The sequence below is a fragment of the Zymoseptoria tritici genome, chromosome 3, assembly GCF_000219625.1.
Source record: "Zymoseptoria tritici IPO323 chromosome 3, whole genome shotgun sequence".
Lineage (NCBI taxonomy): Eukaryota > Fungi > Ascomycota > Dothideomycetes > Mycosphaerellales > Mycosphaerellaceae > Zymoseptoria > Zymoseptoria tritici.
Window position 1 is genome coordinate 954981 of NC_018216.1, and position 16706 is coordinate 971686.

General features: G+C 45.6%; 5 protein-coding genes across 5 annotated transcripts; 3 read left to right on the forward strand and 2 right to left on the reverse strand.

Annotated features, from left to right (window-relative positions):
- Positions 1 to 7904: 7904 nt before the first annotated feature.
- On the forward strand, positions 7905 to 9094 carry MYCGRDRAFT_69521 (uncharacterized protein; the record flags this gene model as incomplete). The annotated part of the gene is made up of 3 exons (XM_003853672.1): positions 7905 to 8078; positions 8132 to 8436; positions 8487 to 9094. The coding sequence occupies 3 exons, from the start codon at positions 7905 to 7907 to the stop codon at positions 8677 to 8679; spliced, it is 672 nt and encodes a 223-aa protein (XP_003853720.1).
- Positions 9095 to 10496: 1402 nt separating this feature from the next.
- MYCGRDRAFT_69522 (uncharacterized protein) lies at positions 10497 to 11495 on the forward strand (the record flags this gene model as incomplete). Its single annotated transcript, XM_003853673.1, has 2 exons — positions 10497 to 11350; positions 11407 to 11495. 2 exons carry the CDS (start codon positions 10567 to 10569, stop codon positions 11493 to 11495), a joined length of 873 nt encoding a protein of 290 aa, XP_003853721.1.
- Positions 11496 to 11594: 99 nt separating this feature from the next.
- MYCGRDRAFT_39030 (uncharacterized protein) lies at positions 11595 to 12440 on the reverse strand (the record flags this gene model as incomplete). The annotated part of the gene is made up of 1 exon (XM_003854492.1): positions 11595 to 12440. The coding sequence occupies one exon, from the start codon at positions 12438 to 12440 to the stop codon at positions 11595 to 11597; it is 846 nt and encodes a 281-aa protein (XP_003854540.1).
- Positions 12441 to 12908: 468 nt separating this feature from the next.
- MYCGRDRAFT_79857 (uncharacterized protein) lies at positions 12909 to 13914 on the forward strand (the record flags this gene model as incomplete). The annotated part of the gene is made up of 2 exons (XM_003853674.1): positions 12909 to 13531; positions 13616 to 13914. Coding segments are annotated over 2 exons (668 nt in total), but the record flags the coding sequence as incomplete, so codon positions are not given.
- A 309-nt stretch (positions 13915 to 14223) lies between these two features.
- Positions 14224 to 15962, reverse strand: MgSCP8 (serine carboxypeptidase; the record flags this gene model as incomplete). The annotated part of the gene is made up of 2 exons (XM_003854491.1): positions 14224 to 15468; positions 15537 to 15962. The coding sequence occupies 2 exons, from the start codon at positions 15921 to 15923 to the stop codon at positions 14224 to 14226; spliced, it is 1632 nt and encodes a 543-aa protein (XP_003854539.1).
- Positions 15963 to 16706: the final 744 nt, after the last annotated feature.

The window sequence follows — 16706 nt, forward strand, 5'->3', positions numbered from 1 at the left end:
GTTGCTTGAACGTTTGAACTGAAGTCCAAGTTGTATGGAAGCTCTGTTGTGGATCATCAGACTGACCATTAGTAAAGTGCACGTAACTAGTGCCAAGGCATTCCCACACATAGATAGCTAAAGTAAGAATCTTACACTTAAGATTCTCTCTGCATAATAATATATACCTACTAATTAGAGGTCTTCTTCTACTTAGCTTAAGTCTAATTACAACAGGTTATAAGCCCGGCGTAACTACTGCACACTTAAGGAAGAATTGTCTGTTCTAAGCGCAGCTACTAGAACCTTACTATATACTGTTTAGACAGTTAACTAGCGAGCCGAGAAAGAGCTAGTTATAATAATAGCCGCAATACAGGCTAATAAGTTTAAGACTACGAAGGAGAATAAAGTCCTAAGAAAGGGAAGCAACTTCTTAGACTAGTTAAGGATGCTTAAAGCAGCCCTTATAGACAAGGAGGTATTAGGCTATGTCTTTTATAACATTCCCTAGTGCCCTACCTAACTAAAGCTAGGAATTAAAGTTAGATATCCCTCTCTACTAACTAAGGAGAGTACTGCTTTATCCTCCTAGGCTCTAACTCCTTCCTAAAAAGAAGGAGGGGACACTCTAGTAACAGAACCTATTCTAACTAGTAGACTAAGACTAACTCCTTTCTAAGTCTAGCACAAGCATAACCTAATTGCATACGGGATTGTTAGCAAAAGGATTAACTAATCTCTAAGGCCTAACTTTAGGAATATAGAGAAGACAGCTAAGGAACTATATAATACTATTGTAGCTACCTACAGGCCTGTTATAACTATAAACATTTATAACAGCCTAAGGATTCTTAAAATTAGTAATATTAAGATCTAAGGAACAAATACTTAGAAGTACTGTAAGGACTTTTAGAAGTAGCATTATAAGTACATCTCTGCAACAGAACAATACTCTAGGTCTAAGAGCATTCTAGTCTTAAAGCTTACCTTTAGTAATAAGCAGATTAGGCTGTTCTTTATCTAGGGCCTCTATTATCTAGAATACCTAAGAAGCTAAAGACAATCCTATTATATTAAGAACACAACTCTTAAAGAGCTAATTACCTTATTAATTAAGGAACCTCCTCTATAGACATAGAGGATAGCAGGAGGATTTAGGGGTGCTATAGTAGATAATAATTAGTGTACTAAGTGTACCTATTATATCTACACAAATGCAGATTACTTTAAGAAGTACCCTAACAAGGCCCTAAAGTCCTAGGTATATAGAGGAAAAGGAGGATCTAATAAGAATAAGAAGAAGTCCTAAGACAAGAGCAAGAGATATAATAAGAAGGGAGGAAAGAGTACTACAGCAATTAAGCCTATCTCCTCTTCTAATATAGGCTTAGGCTCTAATTTAGACAGCTTATTTACAGGAGCAGCAATTGCTGCCGCTAGAATATAAAGGAGTAATACTATTATCTAGGATTCTAGTATATTATATTACTTCTTTAACAACAAGTCCTAGTTCTTAGACCTTAAACCCTTAGAAACCCTAATTAGGTTCTCTTAAGCTATTAGACAAAGCATAGTTATATACTTAGGAAGTGTAAGGATTATAATAAAGTACAAGGGGAATAAGTTAAACATTACCTTACAAGATGTATTATACTCTCCTAACTCTAATTATAACCTTATCTTAGTAGAGACTCTTTAGCTAAAGTGCAAGGTCTACTTAGACAGGCTATCTTTATGCATTCTAAGGAATAACAAGAAGATAGGCAAGATTTAGTCTACTTATAATATTCTAATCCTCTAGAATGCAACTGTCTCTCTCCCTAAGGGGAGTACTAAAGTTGCTTCTATAACTAATAGGAATATGTCCTATCTAGCCTTTGCTATGCCTAAAGCTAATATAACAAGATAGCACTAGAGACTAGGCTATGTAGGGAACAAGATTCTTAGTATAACAAAGGCTTAAATCTAAGGACTTAAGCAGATTAACACATCTACACTTAAGCATTGTAAGCTATGCAAGCTTGCAAGGTTATAGAGAGTAGTGTTAAGAACTCTAAGACTAATACCTTAATCCTTATTAGATAAGGTCTACATTAACATTATAGGACTAATCTTTCTACTAGACATCTTTAGATACAAGTACATCCTTATAATTACTAATGCAAAGTTAAGAAGGAGATAGGCTATCTTCTGCAAGCTTAAATTACAAGCTGCACAAATTATTAAGAAATAGACTACTAAGATATTTAACTAGTATAAAAAGATAGTTAAGATTTAGTTCTTAGATAGAGGAGGAGAGTTTAATAATAATAATCTAATTACATTTGCAGAGAATAAGGGACTAAGATAGGATTTCTTAGCTCCCTATACTCCTAAGCAGAATAGAATTGCAGAATTATCTAACAAGGTTATCCTTAACAAGGTAAGAGCAATAATAATTAACTCTAGCCTACCTCTCCCTCTCTAGAGTTTTGTAGTTATATATGCAATCTTCCTTACTAATAGGCTAGTATGCCTGTTAACTAATAAGATTCCTCTTTAGGAATTTAATTAAGATCTTAATGCTAGAACTCTATATATTAATCTAACAAAGGTTAGGAGATTTAGATATAGAGCATATCTATATAATTAGGGGAGACCTAATTTATAGAAGTTCTATCCTAGAGCAGAGAAATACTAAAATCTAGGATTCTAGGAGAACACTTTATTTGTTTGTTTGTTTGTTTGTTTGTTCCATTTACGTCCTTTCGGAGTCCAAGACTATGTAGGACGGCCTTGCAAGCAAGGCAGTAGATCTATTTACAATCAAATTCTTTCAGTATTCTTTGACCTTAGGGGAAACCCCGTGCCTAAGGCAGGACCTGCAAGCAGAATCTGCCTAAGGCAGGACCTGCAAGCAGAATCTGCCGAAGGACTTCAAAACAGCGCAAGACAAAGGAAATCAAACGAGTGTTGTCTGCAGCCGGGGCTGCAGAATTTTCGCGCCAAGCTTTTTGCAGAATTTTCAGCGGATCCTTCCGCTTCGCACGCACGCTGCAAATTCGAAATGCAGTGCAAAAGCAGTGCAAAATGCCGTGCAAAAGCAGTGCAAAATGCCGTGCAAAAGCACTGCAAAAGCAGCTGTCCAACTCGCTGCCCCCTCTTATCCTCAATACGCCTTTGTAGAACTGCATGCCGCTTCCAAACGCATACAGCTACGCAGGTTAATCGCAGAGTTGTGGATTCCACCGAGTTCCAGCTCTTTGAAGTGCACTTTTCCGTAGAGGCGACGAATCTCTAGAGAGAAAGAGGTGCGATTTCGGTTCGGATTTCGAGGAGGTGCGCGTATAGGATAGAGTGGACTGCTTCTTCTTGTTTGTAACGTAGAGGGTTCGTTCGAATCGTGCTGTTGTTCTGTTATAGCTTGTATTTTGAGGCGGATTTCGAGAAGGATTTTGGACGGATTTCGAGAGGTTTTCGAGGCGGATTTCGAGAAGGATTTTGGGCGGATTTCGAGAGGTTTTCGATGGGTTTCTTCCAGACTGTCTTAGTTTCCCTTCCGAGGAAGGTACTTACAACGGCCACCGCGTGAAGGTGCAGTCTGTTCGGCCGTCTGGAGAACACTTTAACTAACTATATAGTTTAGAAGTTTAAACTATCTACCCTTACTAGGTTTTAGTACAAGATTGTAACCTCTCCTTATATAACATATAATAAGGATAAGGTATATAGTATAATACCTGCTGCCCTAGACTTCTAGGGGGAGAGTTTCCTACAACTAATGCAACCTATTACTATAGAATAGGAAGTCTATGCTATCTACACTAAGGATTAAGATTAGGGCTAGGATGCCTAAGGGCAAGATGCCTAACCTCTTACTACTTCTTATCTTTAAGAAGTAGAGAACATGTTTAATACTATGCAGAGAGAGAGAAACTAAGCCTCCCTTTTAATATCTTAGGGGGAGCAAATATTAGGTTAGGATATACAGTCCTAGGATAACTAACATAAGCAGTCTAAGCCTAATTAGCTAGAGGCTACTAAGCATAAAGAAGCCTCCTAGTTAGCTTAGGGGGAGCATGTTTCTAAGGAAACAGGAAGTCCTAAGGGATTCTAAGGAAGTCCTAAGGGATTCCAGGAGCAGGCTAATGCCTTATTAACATAGCTATAATATTAAGCATTAGCAGAGAATTGCCCTAAAAGGGAAGATCTCTAAGATTATACTATAACTCCCTTCCTAGATATTTATGTTATAGGAAAAAGGAAAGTAGGGAGAAGCCCTAAGAGACCTAAGAAATTAGGTAATAAAGCAAGTCCTAAAAGCTTAGGCACATTTAGACTCTTAAGAAGTAGAAGATTAGTTGTAAGAAAAGACTATAGCAAGATCTAGAAGATAGGACTTAAAGTAACAAATCCTAATCTGTCTAATCCTAAGACAGTTAAGGAAGCTCTCTCTAGATCTAACTATAAGGAATAGGAGAAAGCTATTATTAAGGAAGCTAAGTTACTTAAGTCTACAGGATGCCTTAAATAGAAACTTATTAGCACCCTCCCTAAGGAGAGAGTCCCTCTTATAGGGAAATAGGTCTTTAAGATTAAGGTGCTCCTAGATAGAACTGTAGAGAAGTACAAGGCTAGATAGACAGCTAGGGGATTTACATAAAGGAAGGGACTTAACTATATTAATACCTTTGCTCCTACCCTAAGAGCTGCAATAGGGAGAATACTTCTATCCCTCTTAGTTAACTTTAGCTAGAAGAGGAGACAAGTTAATATTAAGACTACATTCCTAAATCTAAACCTAGATAAGCAGATCTTTATTAAGCTACTAGAGGGAGCTTATCTCTTTAAGAAAGATGCCTATAAGTATATTATATATATTAAGAAAGGACTGTATAGGCTTAAGCAGGCAGCTGCTCTCTAGCACTACGATGCTATAGACACTCTCTAAAAGCTTAGTCTAATAAGAACTGTTAGCGATACTTGCCTCTTTTAAGGGAAAGGCATCCTTATTCTCCTTTATATAGATAACTTCTAGATCTTTAGACAGTTAGACTATAAGATTAATAAGCTAATTAAGGGATTAGAGCAGAAGTACACAATTAAGGTTGTTAATACTAATGTCTTTCTTAGACTTTACCTAAAGGAAGGGAAAGATAACTCTATGTCTATCTCTTAGGAACACTATTCTAAAGACAAACTTTAAGGACATAGTCTTAGTAATGCAAAGAGTGTTAAGTACTCCCTTAACACCCTCCTTAAACCCCTCTAGGATAAGGGAACAAAGGAGGACTATAATCTCTTTAATAAGATTATTAGGGAACTGCAATATCTGTTAAACTATACTAGACTAGATATTAGTTTTACTGTTAACTACTATGCAAGGTTCCTTTAGAACCTAGGACCTTTACATATTCAGGCAGCTAAACATATCTAGAGATATATTGCAGGCATAATTAACAAGTGCCTTATATATAGGAAAACTAAGGAGCAAATTTAGATTAAAGCATTCTTAGACTCTAACTTTGCTAGTAATCCTAGCATATCTAGGTCTACCTTAGGAATGCTCTTTAAAATTGCAGGAGGCCTAGTTATCTAGAGATCTTAACTACAGAAAGAAGTAGTGCTGTCTAGTACTAAGGCAGAGTACCTCTCTCTTACTAAGGCAATAAGAGAAGTAAATTAGGTAAGGAATCTTATTAATAAGCTCTAGCCCTTTACCTAGGCTAAAAGCATTTCTACTATCCTTATTAAAGTAGACAATTAATTAGCTATTAGCCTTATAGAAAACTATACTAACTCTAAAAGATTAAGATATATCTCTCTTAGGAACTATTACTACAGAGAGCAACATAATAAAGGGAGTATTAAGGTAGAGTTTGTAAGGATAGATATGCAGCTTGCAGACTGTCTAACAAAACTAAAATCCCTAAATACTATCCTCTAATATAGGCGTCTACTAAAAAGAGCATCTCGTGCGAGTATAAGAGGAACACATCCTAACATAGTCGCACGAAATAAGAGGCTAATACAGGAATTAAACCTGTAACCTTCTAATTTGTAGTTAGAAATTATACTACTAGACTAACTAGCCCTTAATAAGAAGAGGGAAATTGCTCTTAAATTTATGCCTTAGTACCTGCATTCCTACCTAAGAAGGATTCCCTCCCTAGAATTATACTATTTTATTTGTTACAAAACTAAGAAGCATAACACTTAGAACACTTATGTTATTCTTATTTGTATAAAGGAAAGGAGGCAACTACACACCTCTACAAAAGTATCTAAGAAACTATAAGAAAAACACCTAGCTAAAGGAAAACTTTTTTATAAAAACCTAAAAGCATTAGAGTATATCCTAGAACCTGCAGCCTGCCCCCCTAGAACTATTACTAAAAGACTAAGCTAATTCCCCTAGAATCTTAACTTAAAGCCTAGGAGAATATTAGTTTTTATTAGGGAAGAAGGGATTTTAAGGAGAATATATATAGGATGCTGTGCTACTAACTACTGCTTTATCTCTACCTTATTAGAGCTTAACATTTAGCTAAGAGGAGTCTAGTTATAGTATAACACAAATCCCTAAGGATTAGGAGTTGTTAGACTAGGGTAGTTTTCTACTAGGAAGGCCTACTCCCTTAGGTTATATAGCTCCTCTATTACTATATTAATAAGGTCTGTAGTAAGGAGATCCTTATTAAGCTTAGCTATAAACCTATTAAAGCAAGCTACAAAAGAGAAGGGACCCTAAGCCCTAATATTTACTCTATTATAGTATCGATTTATCTCTCCTCTAATAAGTTAATATATAGTTTAATATGCTATAGAACTATCTTTGTAGATCTATAGGAGATCTCTACTACTAACAGCTCTTGCTTTATTAATAACTTGCTAGAAGGTTTTCCTAGGGACAGAGAAAGCTGCTCTTCTTCTAGAAGCTATAACTAGTAATATAGATTGTATTATTAATAGCTATAAGGGATAAATAATAGATTAGCTAATAAGTTAGCTAAATAGATAAGAGGTATAGATTATAAAGTAGAGAAATAAAAAAGCTAGAAGAAGATGCTTTTTAACAAGCTAAAGCCGAGCACTAGCTACGTAGTAGGTAAATACCTGCTATATTTAGGTAACAGACAGCTCGTAATAATGCAGCTGCTAATAGGGGAGTGTTGTAGATTATTAGACTAACTATTAGTAAAGTGCACGTAACTAGTGCTAAGGCATTCCTACACACAGATAGCTAAAGTAAGAATCTTACACTTAAGATTCTCTCTGCATAACAATATATACCTACTAATCAGAGGTCTTCTTCCACTCAGCTTGAGTCCAATCACAACAAGCTCCAGATCACTAGCGCGGGACGATCCCGTTCGCTGACGTACTTCGTGCCAGAGCGAAAGACACGAGCGCTTCACTTCCACTTCGACCTCCGTTGTCGTCCGTTGCCAGATGCCATCGTATCACAAATCGCAGGACAAGCTGCCTGATTGTATGCCACTTCCAACATTAGATGTACACCGGACTCACCAATCATCGGACATTGACGGGCCACCGTACGAAACAGCAGCCCCTCGCAAACAACGGTAGGTGACAATGCTCGTCAGAGAGGCAGCAAACACACCATTCGCAGTAATTTTGAAGGATCCATTGGACACCATCAGCACAAGTACTTTCGAGTACTTGCCTGCCACTAACGCATGTGATCTGCTGGGAAGTGAATGAAACTGATTGTGTGCTTTCGTAGAATCTTCACGTGCTTGCTTCATTTCAACGCTGCTTCTTCTTACATGCGCCGCTTCACCCTTCTCTCATCTTCATCCCGCTCTTCAGCTCACCCTCTCCTCCGCCAGCAACGACTCTGGTCCCACGATACCACACCAGCACATCTTTGCCCGTCCAGATTCGGGAGTGTGCGACACGCTCGAAATAAGACTTCCAGAATGGCCGACGGCGACATTCCCTCGTTCCCACCGGCACCACCGCTGCCGTTCATCGCGCGCTTCTATGGAACGGAAGAAGCAAAAGATCTCGAGGGTCGCACTCTTTCGCAGATTTTGAGATTCGACGATGAAAAGCTCGAGCGTTCGCACGACTACATACAAAATTTGTTCCCGGTTTGTTACCCAGCAGGGCCTGCCGTTGATCGATGCTAACAACACCTCTGTAGCTTCCTGAACGCTCGCCCGTCAACCCCGATGCACCTCTGCTCGACCAAGCAACTCGCTCCGCATTCCTCTACAGTCCGGTGAGAAACCATCTGCGCGCCCAACTACTCGAAGCTTTCAAGCGCATGGCGGCGTTTTACGGCTTCACCCTCGACACCAACGATACCACCGACAACCACGATGCCGCCAAAACTGCCATCTCGTACCGCTATGCAATCACGCCAAGCCTGAACTTCTTCGCCAACGCGCGCCAAACCTGGCTGACCAGAGGGGACCACAATCATCTTCGTATCACACGCATCATCAGGTATATCGGTCGCTCTGGAAAACAGGGTCAACAGTGCTGACAGCAGATAGGTGTCTCCGCATTCTTGGTCTGGAACCCGTGGCCCTGGCGTTTTATCAGGCTCTCATCGACAACTCCGGCGATGTGGTCAGTGCTCGGAGCAAGATGTACTGGCAGCGAGCGGCGGAGAGACCTTTGCACTTGCCACCCGCCGAGTCTGACGAGGACGCTACGGGGATCGAGTGGCTCAACGGCGTGAGCTGAAGACCCGACAAAGAGTATAGCGGGCAGCTGCAAGGGTCATGGCGGCATGGTGCTGTTACGGCCTCACCGGGGGCGTCGGGACAACGCAATACTAACTCGCATACCAGACTGTACTCGGCGACCAGGCGAGCGAGGCGGCCATCACCGAGAAAGAAGCCAGTAGATAGCTCGAGTGCTTTCTCTGGTCAGAGTACCACAGAACGTGGCTCGATGGGCTATGCGGAAGGCTGCCGGAGTTGGAAACCAAAGTTAACAGAGTCCGAGGCCTATAGCAGGCGTTCTACTATGTAGCCATATCACAAAGGCCTTCTCGGCAGGCGCATCATCCCTGCTCGCGCTTCCTCTCCGCCTCAAGCAAGTCGTCGACCACATGGAAGATTCCGGTCACGACTTTCATCGTGCCTTCATCGACCCCACCACGAAATCTCTGTTGAATCTTGTCCGGATGCCACTTCACGCGTTCCGACTTGAGCGTCTGCATTATCGTCGGACCATCCTTTGATCTAGGCGCATTCCTCATGAATGACTCGATATTGGGTCTTGTGGCGGGTTTGGACTCTAGAACAGGCCAAGGTATTCGTTTCGCTGGTTTCACGACTGGCTCCGGTGCTCCATCTCCAGCATTAGGCACATTGGAAGCTTGCTCAAGATCAAGCTTGAGTTTGTCCCAAGCGGCAAGATATGTGCTCCAAGCATTCCGGTACTCGTCCTGACTCGAACCATCGGTCGAACGTTTGGAAGCACCACTGGGATCAATGACATACTCGTAGTCGTCCTCTCCATCGCTGTCGAGCCCAGCAAACTTGCTCGCACCGTCCTTGTGTGACCGCTCCCATGCCGCACGCTCCTTGCGACGAATGAACTCCTCCCGCTTCCTGACCCTTTCTTCCTCGTCTTCCCTTTTCTGCTTCTCCTTCCGCTCCCGCTCGAGCACGATTTGTGGATTCTTCTTTTCCCACATGCGCATCTGGACGTATGCAGCGTATTGTTCGTCATTCATCTCCTCCAGTTCGCCTTTCGGCGTCTGTATAGTGGGTCGCGGGTAGACATGAATCGGCTGGCTGTAGACACTCTCCCAGTACGCTGCGCCTTCGTCGTCTGCCAGGGCGTCGAAGAGCGAGTCGCGGAATGCGGCGCTGGGATCTTCGCGACCATCGTGCGTGGGTGTGACCGGCTCGCGAGCAAATGGATGTGCAGCACCGTGTCGAAACCCATCCTCTTGAGGTGGATCGTGCGATTTATGTCTATGCTTTCGGTGCCTTCGTTCGCCATGCTCCCGTGATGAGCGTTTCCTCTTCCGAGGATCTGGTGTGCCGGACTTGAATCGAAATCTGGTGGACGGACCGTCGTCTGTTCTCTTTTCGTCGTCGCCTCCTGATCGCGACCTATCTTTGCTCATGCCATTGTGTCGGTCGATCTCTGCTTCCAGACTTGCCAGGATAGCATCGTGGTCCACCGCGTCTCTCTGGCTCGCCAGACCGGCTTTCACTTGCCTCTTGCTCTCCTCAATAGACGGCATCGTGGCAGTCCTGCAACGCTTGGCCTCGCGATTGACATGTCGAAGTCGTTCGAGCGATTTGCCGGGTTCGAATCTAGGGGCGGGTCATTGGTGAGGTGAAGAAGTGAACGTGAGCTGCAAACTTGGAGGCTCAGATCGGCACGTGAAGAATGACGCAACACTGGAGCGGTAGCGGGCGGGAAAGTTTCGGCGCGATCCGAGATAGTCCGAACCTTAACTTCGTTAGTATTGTCGAGAAGCGACGAAAGCAGACAATCGTTCCTACAGAAAGCACATTATCACTTGAATGTCAGAGGTCTACGATGAGTCCTCACCATCGCCACACTCTCCTTGGCTACTTGGCTTGATATCGTGCGGATCCTGCAATCATGCCACGTCCGACAGTCGTCGATAAGCACTTCGACTCCACAGGGGCGTCAAACGATCTTCCGACCAACGAAGACCAACACCCTTTCACGACCTTGCGCAGACGAGAGCGCGCAGACAGCAATGACGAGTCTAGCGAGCAAGATGAAGACACCAAACCGGTCCCATTCGATCCGACTCTTCTTCCCAAGGGATCCCGCGACCTCTCCTTCATCGGCGTCCAAGCCTTCTTCCTGGGAACCGTCTTTGCAAGCTGTGCCATCGGGGCTATCTACTTTCTTAGCATTGGCTCGACCTTGTGGAGGCTGCCAATCTTCTTCGTGTGTCTAAGCATTTTCCATTTCCTGGAGTACTACACGACAGCACGGTACAACGTGCCAGCGTGTCGAGCATCCAGCTTCCTGCTATTCAACAACGGCAGTGCCTATGCATCTGCACACGGCGCGGCCTCAATCGAGATTGCGATTTCGGCACTCTTTCCAGCCTACCAAAGCTGGCTAGTCCGTTCGTGGACCATTACTGCAGGTCTGATAGCGATCATTGTTGGACAGATCGTTCGAAGCATCGCGATGAAGCAGGCCGGTACAAACTTCAACCACATCGTGGCAACGGAGCGGAAGGAAACACATCAATTGGTGACTAGCGGGATTTATGGATATCTCCGACATCCGAGCTACTTCGGATTCTTCTGGTGGGCTCTCGGTACCCAATTTCTCGTTGGGAACAAAGTGTGTGCTGTGGGTTATGCTGTTGCACTTTGGAGCTTCTTCAACAAGCGCACCTTCGGTAAGCAATCGACATTGTGACTGCTAATGCCAACTTGTGCTGACCTTCGGACCTAGTCGAGGAGAAGTTCTTGGTCAATTTCTTTGGGAAGCAGTACGAAGAATACAAGAAACGAACTGGAACCATGATCCCTTTCATTCGATAGCGCTAACGACTATAGACATTGAAATGCAAGGGGTCCACCCGTGTACTATCCACTGCTCATCTATTACCTGTAATTGACGGGGTGATTTGCCACATAAGATCACATGAAACCGGTTCCTGTCGACTCAGTGATTCCACCGTCAACCACTAGTGGATGACTCGTGATATATTTCGAAGCCTCACTGCTCAGAAAGACCACAGCATTGGCAACATCAAAACCATCTCCCATTCTTCTCATCGGCACATTATGCTGCGTTATCTTCCTGGCCACTTCCTGATCTTCTTCCCTCTCACTCATCGCCAAGGTTTCAACAAGAGGCGTATACATCAAGCCGGGCACCACGCAGTTCATTCGCACGCCCCTTGAAGCATACATACATCCACTTGCTTTGGTGTATTGTATCACCGCCGCTTTGGCGGTGGCATACGCGATTTGCGGCTTGCCGATATATCGCATTGCGGTGATGGATGCATTGTTGATGATCGATCCGGCGCCTTGTTTCTCCATGATGGGCAAGACCAGTCGGCAACAACGGAAGACGCTGTTCAGATTGAGATCGATCTGCTTCTGCCACAACTCTTCGGAAATGCTAGCCGGGTCACCGGGCGCCGTCATGCCAACGTTGTTGTATAAGATGTCAATACGGCCATGTTTGTCCATCACGGCCTTGACGAGCTGCTCAATGTCAGAGATGCTCGTCATATCGGCGCTCATCACATCGCAGATGGCATTCGGATTGTCTTGCAGCAGCCTTTGCTTTGTGTACTCGGCTGCTTTGAGGTTCAGATCGCATCCAAACACCTTGACTCCGTTGTGGCTCAGCAGACGTGCCGTTGCGGCTCCATTGCCCCAAGTCGGCGAGTTCTCGATGCCGACCTGACCGATTCCTGTAATCAAGGCTACTTTGCCTTGTAGGTCTGGGTAGACAGGAAACTGGGAAGTCATCGCCGTCTGGATCCAGGTTATATGAACGGGCAGCCTGCGTCTTGGAGTGCACGCGAAGAGAGATGCTGAGGCAGGTTATTAGACGATTCAAATTCCCTCGGAAGCGGATCGAAGCTGACAGAGGCCGTTGCAGACATGTAAGAATGAGGAGACCTCGAGACGAGCAGCATGCAGTAACAAACCTTGTTACTTGACTCCATCGCTGCCTGCAGCGACGTCAAGAGCGGGCGAAGAATGTCCTTACTAGAGCTTCACTCCACTTCGGAAGAGGGGTCGCACTCCAAGACCCGAGGATGAGTACAGCACGCCAATGTTTACTGAACCAATTCAGCGATATCGGAGTACATCGAACGTCGATCATGGAACCGATGCATGATGAAACATTGATCAGGAGAAGAGCAAGGTCGGCAAAAAGGCAATGAGATCCCCGCACGACGCTCCTCCACGTTGAACCTCACCGCCACAGCTCAGTGTTGAACATTAGCCAGCTGGATATTGGATGGAATCTCCATGCTGGTCAGGCTGTCGACAATAGCACTCCATTTAGGCACAAGGGCACATCGACTGGCACTAAGAGTCCATCCAACGACAGCCCAGTTCCAGGGCACGACCAAAGCAAGCATGAAGACCACATCACATACCCTATCGCCACCTTCTCTGGAAGAGCTCGCCCAAGTCCTGAGTCCGGCACTAAAGGCCAACTTCAAAACATCCTCAGTTACAGTGGAACGATGCCCGGACCTACGAAAACCTCCCTATCACCTTGCAACAGAAGGTCTCTCAGGCCAAGAGTCTGTAGCAGACATCGGAGGTCAACCAAATCTCTTTCCTCAACCTCGACTCGAATGCAAATACTCCCTGCTAGAGATCGCTAAAGAGATGGAGATGAGCGGATCGAAAGGCCAGCTGCTGGGAGCAGGAGCTGGTCCCTTTCACGTCATCGGCATGAACTCAGAGCTCTCACCAAATCTCAGCTGGGAGAAATCCTTTGACAATGTCAACAATCTCACGTATTACACGAAAATTGAAGAGGACCATGGGAAACCCATCGCGAGATGCGAAAAGAGCCCTTGCGCGGACTGTGCCTTGATGTAAGCAAGCAAGTACGGGCATGTCTTGAAGTGGAGCCTATCCAACCCCATGAATGTCTCATGCATGTGTTGACTGCGAAACAGGATGAACTTGTATGGCTCAACCGGAAACTCAGGGCCTGTGCTGAAAATCACCGCTCGAACTCGAACCGGCTCGCAGAAGTCCTTTACAGAATGCATTCGCCGCGCTCTCTTCGACAAGTACGGCGACGCTCATCCGATCAGCATCGGCGGCGTGTTTGTAATGAAGACCGGCAAAGCCCAATTCCACGTCATGCCTGACTTCCCGCCCGCGGAGCAACTTCCCTGGACTGAAGGATCACAGGTGAATGACTGGCTGACATGGCATGAGTTCATCGCACCCATCGTGTGTCTCACAGTCTTCCACTCCGCGGATCCAGGGAAGAAGTTGGGCCTGCGAATGGAGCATACGCATTGTTTCACCGTCGATGGCACGAATCAGGGTGGCCATTACCATCACGATTTGGATGTGGGTGAGGGCGTGGAGGATGTGGAGTATGAAGCGTATTTCAATGCGGCGAAGATGCTGTATCGGATTGATAAGCCGGAAGTGACGCTGGAGCGGGGTCTGCATGATTGAGGGTCGAATTGATACCTCTTGGACGCGTCTCTGATCTGGACTATTTCAAACATCATTGACCACTGTGAAAGTGTCTCAACTTACATCATTTTTACTCCCTCCAATACCTTCCATGCTTCGGCCACTCTCCGACCCACTCCTTCAACTGCGCCACAACGCAATCGATAACCTCCTTCGCCCCTGCATTGACTGCTCCATTCATGGTAATCAAGTCACTTGTATGAAAACCTCCAGGCACGACCAATACCGGCACTTCATTGGTACTCTGCAATGGTCCGCCAGGCCTCAGATCAGACGACGACACTCCCGATTCTCTCCACGGATCATACCCGCCGTTGACGTAGATCAACCGCGTTGTATTGGTAATGTCCCACCCGCCCGTGTAGGCATTGACATCCTCTTCCGTGACGCCTTTGGCGATGCCGTACGTCTCTCCATCCGGACCGGCTGGGAAATAGAGGCCGCACATGCGGATCCAGTATTCTGGCGTCACGAGGCGGGATACAATGCTCGGGCGATCTGCTGGCGCGCCCGTCTGCCAGTATCCGAAGGGTTCATTGCAGGTCATATAGACCCATTGTCGGTCGACTGTATTGCTCAGACTCGTGTCGGTGAACATCGGTGAATCAGGGTTGTAGGTATCGAAACACTCCGTGTTGTTTTCACCGTGGAAGTAGTCGTACGATTCGCAGTATCCGGGCAGTTGGACTTCTTTGAACCACTTCGCGTAGCCGGCGAGTGCCTTTTCGACTCCGACACCGGAAGGACCTGCAACGCTCGATCCGGTGGCGTTGACGCTGTCTTCGACGTAGTCGCACCACGTGAAGAAGCCGCTGGTGTTGTAGAACTGATTTCCCTGCCATAGCCAAGGACCATTTTCCAGGGCGGCCATGAAGTCGTCGTTATGACTGACGTCCTGCAGTCCAAAGAGGGCCTTCAATTCCTTGGCTTCGTCTTCCGTGCCGTTGATAAGGATGTTGTCCATGTGGTCAATTACCAAGGAGACGTCTTGACTGCAATTCTTCGGCATGCCTTGTTGTACAGGAAGGAAGTAAGACCAGTAGTCAGAGATGGCTTGTACAGGCGCGCTCGATGCATGGTATGCCCAGTATGTTCCAGGGTCAACGGAAGCAGTCCAGGCGGAGAGGGCACCAGAGTATGAGCCGCCCATCGTCACCCAGGGAACATCTTTGGCATTGCTGGGGTGGCGTTTGGAGGCGAAGGGGAGTTCAACGGTGCGGGCGAAGTAGGTCAGGTCTTTGATGGAGTTTTCGAGGGTGAGATATCTGAGATTGGCGGTAGTGAGGTCGCTGAAGGGGCTGGAAACACCCCAGTACTAGTTGCAAGAGGATCAGCTATGCTCTTCAAACGAGCTGCATGTTTTATGCTTTCGAGGAGACTTACACGGTGTTCGAGCACGATGGTCGCGGCGCCAATCTCTTGGGCGAGGACGCCGGTTGTACGATTCGTGGTGAGATAGCTGGTGTATCTTGTTGCATTGACTTCGCCTGGGGTGAAGAGGATGACCGGGGATCCGGGGCCTTTCCAGTATGTCGTATCGTAGAAGAAGAACTGTTCAAATGTGCCCAAGCTCGGGTTGCTGTGGTCGATGAGTTGAGCGAAAGTAGCGTTCAATGACCCAGGTTTTGGAGGAGTTCCAGTTAAATGCTGTGAATTGCATCCTCCGTAGGGATAGCCACCGTTCCAATCCCATTTTCCAGGTCGGTCATGGTGACCATTGTGGGCTTCTACTGCTGCTGCTCCAGCGAGCAAAGCAAGACCAAACCTCATGCTGAATAATGGTACGTGTGTGCTGATGGTGTTTGTGCGTATGAAGGAAAATCTGTAAAACTCACAGCGAGGGAAAGGACCTACCTTCTTATCATCTCACCTTCTAGAGCGGCATGTCGACACTGCTCATTGCACAGTGCAACGCGCAATGCAAGAGAAGTGGGCCTTCTGCATATGCTCCTTCCTATTGCGAATAAGGCGGGAGATTGTGCAGTCCAAAAGCGGTCGAAAAAGCAGTGTCGTCGATCATCTCTGCCGAGGGTGGAACGTGACTTCCAGAGGGTATTGGTCGATGTGACGCTGTGAAGGCGACATGGCCAACCGAATCGTAGGACGAGCTTCTCGTGCATGCGCCGTGTATCCATGGATATGTGCACAAGCTACATCATGCATGGAGGTGTGTGATCAAGCAGTATCTTCGGTGTACAAGCACTGCCCGAGTATTGGACAAGCTCTCGTGGATCGGCATAGCTTGTATTGTAGAACTAAAGTTGACGAGCGGTGAGGTCGGAGACCGGACAACTCTTTTACTCACGCGGCGTTGATTCTTTCATCTCGTAGAGTCTGCATGCAGAGATAGAAGGACGAGGGTAGAAGGTAGCAACCATCCAGAGCCTTTCATGATGACTAAGCGTTTTTACGACCAATGGATCCTGTTGTGATTGGACTTAAGCTGAGTGGAAGAAGACCTCTAATTAGTAGGTATATATTGTCATGCAGAGAGAATCTTAAGTGTAAGATTCTTACTTTAGCTATCTGTGTGTAGGAATGCCTTAGCACTAG